Source organism: Mobula hypostoma, chromosome 25 (assembly GCF_963921235.1).
Source record: "Mobula hypostoma chromosome 25, sMobHyp1.1, whole genome shotgun sequence".
Classification (NCBI taxonomy): domain Eukaryota; kingdom Metazoa; phylum Chordata; class Chondrichthyes; order Myliobatiformes; family Myliobatidae; genus Mobula; species Mobula hypostoma.
The window spans coordinates 10,906,305-10,917,351 of NC_086121.1; the positions used below are offsets into that span (position 1 = coordinate 10,906,305).

Consider the following 11,047-nt stretch of genomic DNA (forward strand, 5'->3'; position numbering starts at 1 on the left):
TCTCTTGACCATGTCTGCATGCTTTTAGGCATTCAGTTGCTGCCACATGATTGGCTGATTAGATATTTGCATTAATGAGCAGGTGCACAGGTGTAGTTCAAAGTTCAAAGTAAAATTTATTATCAGAGTACATATATGTCACCACATACAACCCTGAGAATCTTTTTCAGTGGGCATACTTAGCAAATCTGCAGACTGTAACTGTAACTAACTGTAAACAAACTGGGCAGATGTAGATACAAATAAATACCAGTAAATAATGAGCATGAAATAACAAGATAAAAGAGTCCTTAACTGAGTGTAGCTATCCTCTTTTGACCAAGAGCCTGATGGTTGAAGGGTAGTAACTGTTCTTGAATGTGGTGGTGTGAGCTTTGAGGCTCTTGTACCTTCTACCTGATGGCAGCAGCGAGAAAAGAACATGGCCTGGGTGGTGAGGATCTTTGATGGATGCTGCTTTTCTATGATGATGATTCATGTGGGTGAGCAGAATGGTTGGGAGGGTTTTACTGGTGATGTACTGGGCTGAATCCACTACCTTTAGTAGGATTTTCCACTCAACGGCATTGGTGTTCCCATACCAGGCCGAAATTCAGCCAGTCAGCACCTTCCACCACACATCTATAGAAGTTTACCAAGGTTTTTGATGAAAGGCTGAAACTCTGCAGACTCCTGAGGAAGAAGAGGCTCTGTCATGCTTTCTTCGCAATTATATTTATATGATGGTGTACCTAGTAAAGTAGCTATTGAGTGTATCTATGTTTCAATTAAGGGGATGAATTAACACTTTGGGTATTTCTAAGAAAAACTAAAAATGAAAACATATGTAAATCATACATTCTCTGTATAATTCAAGTGGAATCATAGTTTAAGCATAACTTTGTAAACTGAATTATAACTAAGACTTACAAAAAAAATCCTTAAATATATTTATAGAAACATATTCTACAGCGAGAAAAAATGTGTTGAATTGTTGAGCAACACACAAAAGGCTGGAGGCATGGACATTGCAGTCAGGCAACATCTATGGAGGGGAATAAACAGTCGATCTTTCCAGGACGATGCCCTTCATCTGGACTGGAATGGAAGGGGGCAGAAGTGAGAATAAAAGGGTGGGAGGAGGGAGTATGATGTAAGAAGCTGGGGTGGGGTTGATAGGTGGAAGAAGTAAAGGGCTGAAGAAGGAATCTTAATAGGAGAGGACAGTGGACCATGGAAAGAAGGGAAAGTGTAGGGAACCACCTTCCCTCTCACCTGATCTCGGCTATCACTTGCCAACTCGTACTCCTTCCCTCCCCCTCCTTCTTCTTTTGGCTTCTGCCCTCTTCATTTGCAGTCTTGATGAAGGGTCTTGGCCTTAAATGTCAACTGTTTATTCCCTTCCACATATGCTGCCTGACCCACTGAGTTCCTGCAGCATTTTTTGTGTGTTGCTCAAGATTTCCAGCACCTGCAGTATCTCGTGTGTGTTGAATTGTTGTACACAGAGCCTTCTCCATTTTCAGTCAAACCATGGGAAGAAGGGAATTAAAACACAGGCTGTCTCTCAGCATTGAGAATGTCTTGTTATCAAACTTTAGCTACCTCACTCCTCCTGTCTGTTTACATTCAGACTGGTCGTTTTTAACTGCCGTCCCTCTCTTCCCTTTCCATTTATTTATATATTCAGGTCTTTTGGTCATTTCCCAACAGACCAGACTGTATCACATTACCTAAACTTTACAACATTTCAACACATTTCACAGGCAAAGGAACTCAACTGCCCCTTAATGTCTACATTACTTTATCACATCAGGTTTTCTGTGTTACCTGGGAATTTTTTAGTTTTTGATTGTCATTCAGAAGTCAACACTTGCACAGTGGATGCACCTTCTGTCAGTCAGAAGGTCGTGGGTTCAAGTCCAATTTCCAAGATTTGTGCCCCGAATCTAAGCTGACGTTCCAGCACAGTGTCTCGGGAGAGATGTTAAACCAAGACCTTGTCTGCCCGCTCTGATGGAAGTGAAGGATCTTGCAGGTCTTTGACAGTTGACCTCTTCCTGATCAACTGGGGTTGCAATGGGATTTCAATAACAGATGAAGTGTAACAGATTTATTATAATTAAACTTAGAGCAACTATCGCGGGTGCTTGTATAGATTTATATTTTCTCTGTGTCTTCCCCAGATGTGAAACCCTCAAACTTAAACAGGTTGAAGCAGGGAACGCTGAAGCTGACGTGAAGTGTGAAGAAGAGTCCAACCTGAAAGTTGTGGTTGCTGTTGTTGTGGCGATTGCTGTGGTTGTAATTCTGTCTGGTATCGCGGCAGGTGTTTTGTTGAAGAGACACCAATGTACACCAGGTATGTGATTGAGTTACTCTGTGCATAGAACATAGAATATTACAACACAGTACAGGCCCTTTGGCCCATGATGTTATGTCGACCTTTTAACTTTCTCTAAAATCAATCCAGCCCTTTCCTCCTACTTGGCTCTCATTTTTTCAGATTCAGATTTATTTATTTACCACATGTACGTTGAAACTTACTGTGAAATGCATCATTTGCTTTAACAATGGCAGCCTGCAAGTGTCACCACACATTCCGAAGCCAGTACAACTTGCCCACAGTGTTCACCACAACAACAACGTAACATAATGCAGAACAGCACAAGCAGCAACAACAACAGAACAAAACAAGACAACAACAGCCAAACAAGCCACCGTCCCAACCTCCCACCCCATAACACACAGAGGCTCCAACCCCCGGACAAGCCACATCCTGGCCTCCAGGTCTTGGCTCCAGACCCTCAAACTCACAGATATTGGACTTCCAAACTCCAATCTCTGGCTCCGACTCCCAGACTTCCAGGCATCAGGCACCAGGTCTCCAACCTCTAATCTCTGGCCAGGACTCACTGTCTACCTCCCAACTTGTTGAGCTCTGGACATCAATCTTCAGCTTCGGCCTCTGGACCATCGATCTCTGGGTGTCAGCCGCAAGACTTGCCAATCACCCACTTGACCTTCGGACCCAAACAAAACCATTTTCCAGGATCGTTAACTTTCAGCCGCAGAGCGTTTTGGGCCTCGGCTTCTAGCTTCACATGGATCTCCGGGGTGGTGGGCAGAGGTGTGTGGTGTAGCCAGCCCCCATGACTCCCCACCCATGCTGACCTCTGGCTTGGAATTTAGTGACCTGGGGATCGCTGGTCTCCTCGGCACCTGTTGAACTGATCTGACCCAATCTCCATATCACTGGCCTTTGACCACGCAGCGATCCAACCTAAACGTGGAAAACCAACTCGTGCCGCTGACCCTTCATTCTCCCGCACACCTGTCCCTAAATCCTAACTGAACCTCTGAAGCTCCACGCTATCCCCAAGCTATACATACAAACCTAAAAAGAAACTACAATGTGAACCGTGACATCGCTAGACATCGCACCTCACGGCAACTTGACACAAAAGCTAGCTCCTACCCCTGACACTTCATTTACTGTGCCTGATGTCCAACCCTGTCCCTGTCCTTGAACCCTAACCTGATCCCCAACTCCCCACACTATCCCGAGCTCCACTGCTACAGACCTATATATTGACACACATCACAGCCCAGCACCATCCTGAACGTAAGATGTCAGCTCATCCTCTGCTGAAATCCTCAGTCACCTCTTTGCTACTTTTACACCGCTGCCCTACTTGCTGATTAACATTAGCTCCTGCTATAAGTTCACTTCAACTTTTAAATTTTAACACTTTCTTTCAAGTCCTTCCTTGGCCTTGCTCAAACCCTATTCCTTCCCATCAACCTTATGCAATCTTGCAATCTCAAAATTCCTGATCTCCCAATCATCCCTGAATTTACCATCCACCAGTCCTCTAATGTGTGGAATTTCTTCCTGGAATCTATCTATCTTTGATGTTCTCCAACAGATTTACCTCTGTGATCCTGCTGATACATCTGACTTATTGTTACAAATATCAGTGTGTCAATTTTTCATTGATTCTATTGTATTTCTTTGTTCCACTAAATGCCTGCAAGAAAATGAATGGTGACATAGATGTACTATGATAATAAATTTACTTTGAACTTATTGTCTAATATGCCAGTATTTTTGTCAATAATCCAATTAAATTCTTCAGAATACCATTCCCAGTAAATTCCTGCTCTAATTCATTAGCCTTTAATTCTGATGCATGTGGAGAAAGTGGCTCCAAGCTTAAAAGGAGTGGGATAAGATGGAAATGTTGTGCACAAGCCCCACACCAGGTAGAACATGGAGAGAGTCCATGAAGATGAACATCCACCAATCTTAACAGCTCTGGCCATTTAGGCTGGTTGGACTCTGCAGCTGTGGTTATGCCAACAGACTTCCGACATTTCAGACTTTGTGGAAACCTCTCGACCATTTTGTATATCACAGTATTAACATGATCAGAACGTAGCTGTCCATTTTAAAATGGGTCCCATCGGGCGGCGGTGGAATCTTTCATCAAACTGAAATGAGACAAAGGTAACCGTTGTGACGGCAACACTCCAGCTTCAGGCTGGTGATGTCACTTTGGTAAAACAACCTCCCACACACCATTCTTGTAGATCGATGCTAGAATGTAATTTGCTTTTTAAACTCCCATTAATTTCAAGTAAAAATATGGTAGAGCAAAGTAGAAATATGGTAAATTAATTTCACAGTACTTTTTGTATAAACCTATTTGTGTTTTTGTTTTCGATAGGTAATGGGAACATTGGAGACACCAGGGTAAGTACATAATATCTCTCCAATATACGTGTAATAAATTGTGATTCCTGCAGAATTAATATTGACAACATAATGCAGGCAGACTGCAATTTAATATTATGTTTTCCCTGCACATTATTTTTATTTTGGAATGATGCGTAATTTCACCAGTTGCAAACCATGTTGAAGGGTAATATCAGCTGATAGTATCTGAAGTGTTTAGTGTTTACATACCGAGGTTACTAATAAGGCCATAGACATGGGGCTGAATTAGACTATTCAGCCCATTGAGTCTGTTTCACTCTTCACCATGGTTGATTTACTTTCCATCTTGTTGGAAAATTGTGAGCAGTTTTGGTCCCCATATCTCAGAAAATATCCAGGATTGTGAGGATAGGTTGATAACTCTATACCTGTTTATACTGGAGTTTAAGAAAATGAGGGGAGATCTCATTGAAACCTGCTAAATACTGAAAGACCTAGACAGAGTGGATGTGGACACGATGTTTCCTATAATGGGGGAGTCTAAAACCAGAGGGCAAAGCCTCAGAATAGTTGGGCGTCCCTTTAGCAGAGTTGATGAGAAATTTCTTTTGCCAGAGGACGGTGAATCTGTAGAGACAAGTCATTGGGTATATTTAAAATGAAGGTTGATAGTTTCTTGATTAGTAAGGGCGTCAAATGTTATAGAGAGAAGGCAGGAGAATGGGGTTGAGAGGGAAAATAAATCAGCCATGATCAAAAGCTTGATGGACATAGGAAATTCTGTTCCTGTGTTTCATGGTCTTATAGAAACTAGTTGAGATGATGTGATGTGCCTGCTGTGGTGGGGAGGAGTAATAACCTGGTGTAATGTTGGGGGGGCCAGTGCTGCACAGTGTGGTTGGCAGGACCAGGGCTGATGAGGAAGAGTATGGATGATAAGACAGGATGCTTTCTGGTAAGATATCATTGGTGATATTGATTGATAGATATTTCTGTTTTGGGCTGGTGAAGTCCCAGATATACATGCTGAGAATGTGGAATGTGAGACAACACCGGGTGTCTAATGGGAAGATGGAGAGTGACATGGAAGGTGATTTGAGATGATCATGGAAGTTGTTTCGACTGTCAGTTGCTTCAGGAGTTCTCTACTCATGGAGCAATAATAGATATCACAGTAATCGAGGCTGATTTAACGATGATGTCCATGAAGCAATATTTCTAGTGAATGCAGCAGGCCAGGCAGCATCTCTAGGAAAAGGTATAGTCGACGTTTCAGGCAGAGACCCTTCGTCAGGACTAACTGAAAGAAGAGCTAGTAAGAGATTTGAAAGTGGGAGGCGGAGGGGGAGATCCGAAATGATAGGAGAAGACAGGAGGGGGAAGGATGGAGCCAAGAGCTGGACAGGTGATTGGCAAAGGATCATGGGACAGGAGGCCCAGGGAGAAAGAAAAGGGAGAGGGGGGAAGCCCAGAGGATGGGCAAGAGGTATAGTGAGAGGGACAGAGGGAGAAAAAGGAGAGAGAGAGAAAAAGAATGTGTGTGTATATAAATAAATAAATAATGGATGGGATACGAGGGGGAGGTGGGGCATTAGCGGAAGTTTGAGAAGTCAATGTTTATGCCGTCAGGTTGGAGGCTACCCAGACAGAATATAAAGTGTTGTTCCTCCAACCTGAGTGTGGCTTCATCTTTACAGTAGAGGAGGCCGTGGATAGACATATCAGAATGGGAATGGGACGTGGAATTAAAATGTGTGGCCACTGGGAGATCCTGCTTTCTCTGGTGGACAGAGCGCAGGTGTTCAGCGAAATGATCTCCCAGTCTGCGTCGGGTCTCGCGAATATATAGAAGGCAGCATCGGGAGCACTGGACGCAGTATATCACCCCAGCCGACTCACAGGTGAAGTGTTGCCTCACCTGGAAGGACTGTCTGGGGCCCTGAATGGTGGTGAGGGAGGAAGTGTAAGGGCACGTGTAGCACTTGTTCCACTTACAAGGATAAGTGCCAGGAGGGAGATCGGTGGGGAGGGATGGAGGGGGACGAATGGACAAGAGAGTCGCGCAGGGAGTGATCCCTGTGGAAAGCAGAGAAGGTGGGGAGGGAAAGATGTGCTTAGTGGTGGGATCCGGTTGGAGGTGGCGGAAGTTACGGAGAATTATATGTTGGATCGTTTCACTGAACACCTACGCTCTGTCTGCCAGAGAAAGCAAGATCTCCCAGTGGCCACACATTTTAATTCCACATCCCATTCCCATTCTGATATGTCTATCCACGGCCTCCTCTACTGTAAAGATGAAGCCACACTCAGGTTGGAGGAACAACACCTATATTCTGTCTGGGTAGCCTCCAACCTGATGGCATGAACATTGACTTCTCAAACTTCCGCTAATGCCCCACCTCCCCCTCGTACCCCATCTGTTATTTATTTATACACACACATTCTTTTTCTCACTCTCCTGTTTCTCCCTCTGTCTCTCTCACTATACCTCTTGCCCATCCTCTGGGCTTCCCCCCTCCCCCTTTTCTTTCTCCCTGGGCCTCTTGTCCCATGATCCTCTCATATCCCTTTTGCCAATCACCTGTCCAGCTCTTGGCTCTATCCCTCCCCCTCCTGTCTTCTCCTATCATTTCAGATCTCCCCCTTCCCCTCCCACTTTCAAATCTCTTACTAGCTCTTTCAGTTAGTCCTGACGAAAGGTCTGGGCCCAAAATGTCGACTGTACCTCTTCCTAGAGATGCTGCCTGGCCTGCTGCGTTCTCCAGCAACTTTTATGTGTGTTGCTTGAAATTCCAGCATCTTCAGATTTCCTCGTGTGAAGAAATATTTCTCATAGTTCAGTTGATGGAGGAAGGCAGAGATGTTACCAGCCAATGGGCGTGCAGGTGACCAAAGATGAAATGATGAGAGTTCTGCCCACGTTGGGAACCACAGAGTCCTTGTGCCATTTATGATAATGGTGAGAGTCAGTGTTGGACATCATAAAGGAAATATCATGTTACATTCATTCTCATAGACAGTGTCAAAACAATGACAAATCAAATACCACTTACAAAATGTGATTTTCTAAACTGGTGATTGTAATAATTTGTTTACCTCTGCAGAATCACAATGGAGTTGAGCTGTCGATTGAGTCTTCGACTGAGCCTCTCAACGCTTCAGGAAAATTCACAGTGTGAAGTGGGAGAAGTGAGTACGTTCAAACAACCTCTCAAATATTTCACACAGCACACCTGGTATTTTTTGCAGTTTTTATATTGTATCTGGCTCATGTCAGGTTGCAGTGGCTGCATTAAGTGTACCTTAAACTGAATTTTTCACATATGGGCAAATAAATTTTGACAAATCGGTCTACTGGAGAAGGAAATGCTAAGAACATTACTCAGCTCAAACGTTTCCTCTGTGACAGCTTCTCTCCTTGTTGAAAAGCTCAATAATTCATCCTAATGCCTGTGTGGTTGCAATGATTTCACTTTAATTATGACTTAATACGATAGTAGAAACTAACAGCATCAAATTTTATATATATTGCCATCTGAGTGCTAGTCAGAAGAGTTGGCAATATTTCCCAAAGGTGGAAATACATACTTGGAGGCCAAGTCATTGGGTATTTTAAAGCAGAGGTTGATAGCTTCTTGATTAGTAAGGGTGTCAAAGTGTATAAGGAGAAGGCAGGAGAATCCGACCTGATGGATTAATAATTGTCCTACTTTCTGTGCCATTTCTGCATTTCAGAAACAGAAATATGATTCCGCTACCTCACAATAATAATACACATAAATATGTACTCCCATTGTAAAAAATTACCAAACTAAGGCGACATGGATTGTGGAAATCACAACGGTAAAAATGCATTTTAAACATAAGCAGCCAGAAGATCAAGAATCTGTTACTTCAGTCAACCTTAAAAGGGTGGTGTGCATCTTTTTTCAGGCAAACTTATAATTTGTGTAAGTCTTTAAATTGTATGTAATTTACACTTATCACAGATGGAAATTCCAGTAGTCCTAAAGATTCTTTCTTATAAGCAATTCTGTTTTGAAAGAAAACCCAGAAATCAAAAATGCTAGAACTCTGAAAAGTAATTCCATAACTTGTTTAATCTCTTGTGTAATAATCAATTTCAGTGCTGGTTATTAAAGCAGGTGAGATCATTTGGTCTCTTAATCCTGTTGGATCATGGCAGATCCAACATTCCACAATTCCTTTTCCCTGGCCTTTCCCGTAATCTCTCAATCTTAAAAAATCCACAAGAACTCTGCCCACATGGAGTTCCATAGACTCAGTCTGCCAAAAGAAGAAACGCTTCCTCATCTCAAGTTTCAAATGTAACCCTCATTTCTGAGACCATGCTCTCCGGTTCTGGACTCTCATCAGAGAGGAAACATCCTCTGAGCATTTATCATCTCTAACCCTCATCAACTAATTATTTCATTTAGATTGCCTATCGTTCTCCCAAACTCCAGCTTGCTTAACTGTTTCTGAAAGGACCATCCTTCCACACTGGGGATCAAACAAGTGACACCTTCTTTGACATGTCACCAGTAAAATTATGTGTTCCCTTAAACAGAAGGGCCAAAACTTTGCAGTGTTGGAAACGTGGTCTCACTAGCACTTGGTACATTAACAGTAAGACTTGCCTATATTGATATTCCAGCTGATAAGGGTTATAATTCCAAGAACACTTGCCTGCTGTTTTTTTGTGTTTTGTACACAATGATCCCTGAATCCCTTTCCCTGCAACTTCCTGCAGTTTTTCTGCATTCGGATAATTCCCTTTTATTTTGTTCTAACTTCCAAAATGAAGAAGTTCACTTTTCCTAATTATACTCCATTTCACAATTTTCTTTATAAACCGTTTCTATCTTTGTCAGATTTTGCCTGCCACATATTTGTAATTCTTTGCACATTTGGCTATACGTTCACATTTTCTCCAGCTCCCTAATTTGTATCATAAGCAGTTGTGGTTCCATCTCTAACACTTTTGGTTACTTCAGTGGCCACAGGAATTATAATTAAACCATAATAACTAGTCAAATGCCTCCTGGAATTCCATATAAAACTCGTCTTCTGGTTGAGACTTTCTTGAAATTCCTAAATAAATTCTTACATCAGTGGTGGACACTATTGGAGAGTGTTCTTAGGACGGGATTTAAGAGTATTTGGAAATACTTGTTAGGGATTGTCAGCATGGCTTTGTGAGGGCCAGCTCATGCCTCACAAGCCTGACCGAGTTTTTGCAGGAAGTTACAAAACAAATTGCTGAAGGTAGGGCACTGATGTGGATTTTTAGTAATGCCTTAGACAAGATTCTGCATGTTAGGCTCATCCAGATAGTCATGAGGCATGGGATTCATGGAAACTGGGCTGCATGGATTCAGAACTGGCATGTCGACAGAAAGCAGAGGGTAGTAGTAGATGGAGTGTATTCTGCCCAGCAGTTGGTGACTGGTATTACTGTGCAGGGATCTGTTCTGGGACCCCTACACTTCGTGTGTTTATAAATGAGTTTATGTAAGAAAGAGGAGGGGTGAATTAGTAAGCTTGCAGATGACATGAAGACTGGAGGTGCTGTGGATGGTGTCAAAGGTTGTTGTAGCTTATAATGGGATGTGAAGTTGGGTGGAGAAGTGCCAGATGAAGTTCATTAAGTAAAGTATGAAATTATACACTTTGGAAGATTGAACTTAAAGGCACTCTTCTTCTTCTTGGGCCCTTAGTTCCCAGTAGAGCATAGACCATCAAAAACCTCCCTTGGAGTTCCTCAATGTTTCTGTAATCTGTTGTATCCACTATACAAGGGATTGGCCTGTACGGCTTCACCAGAGCCCTGTTGGCCAGCATTACCGTTTTCCACCTCTCAAAGGCAACTTGAATTCACAGTACACGGTTATTGACACGATTCTTAGCAGTGTTGAGGAACAGAGGGATCTTGGGGTCCAGATCCATAGATCCCTCAAGTTTGCAGCTCAACTTGATAAGGTTGATTAAGCCATATTCAAAATAAGATCGTAAGACATAGCAGCAGCATTAGACTGTTTGGCTCATCGAGTCTGCTGTGTCATTCCGTCATGGTTGATTTATCATCTCTGTCAAGCTCATTCTCCATCCTACTCCTCATAACCTTTGAAACTCTTACTAATCATGAACCCATTAACTTCTGCTTCAGGTATACTCACTGACTTAGCCTGCACAGTGATCTGTACAATGAATTCCACAGATTCACCATGTAAAATCTGTTTAATTCCTTTGCCGTTTCCTCGCTGCCCATAACTGGTTTTTCTGGTCTCATTTTTTAACTACTGTCTGCTCACTTGAAGCACTGTCTTCCTTTTGTATACCCTTGCT

The 11,047-nt window shown here is 42.7% G+C and overlaps 1 protein-coding gene across 5 annotated transcripts in view; it reads left to right on the plus strand.

Annotated features, from left to right (window-relative positions):
* Window positions 1-11,047, plus strand: part of LOC134337728 (tumor necrosis factor receptor superfamily member 5-like) — a 68,497-nt gene that overhangs the window by 49,015 nt on the left and 8,435 nt on the right. For all 5 annotated transcript variants that reach the window (XM_063032945.1, XM_063032941.1, XM_063032943.1 and 2 more), the window contains 3 exons: window positions 2,166-2,341; window positions 4,710-4,735; window positions 7,804-7,888. In XM_063032945.1, coding sequence (XP_062889015.1) covers window positions 2,166-2,341; window positions 4,710-4,735; window positions 7,804-7,878 — 277 coding nt within the window. In that variant the 3' untranslated portion in view covers window positions 7,879-7,888. The remainder of the gene's footprint in view (window positions 1-2,165; window positions 2,342-4,709; window positions 4,736-7,803; window positions 7,889-11,047) is intronic.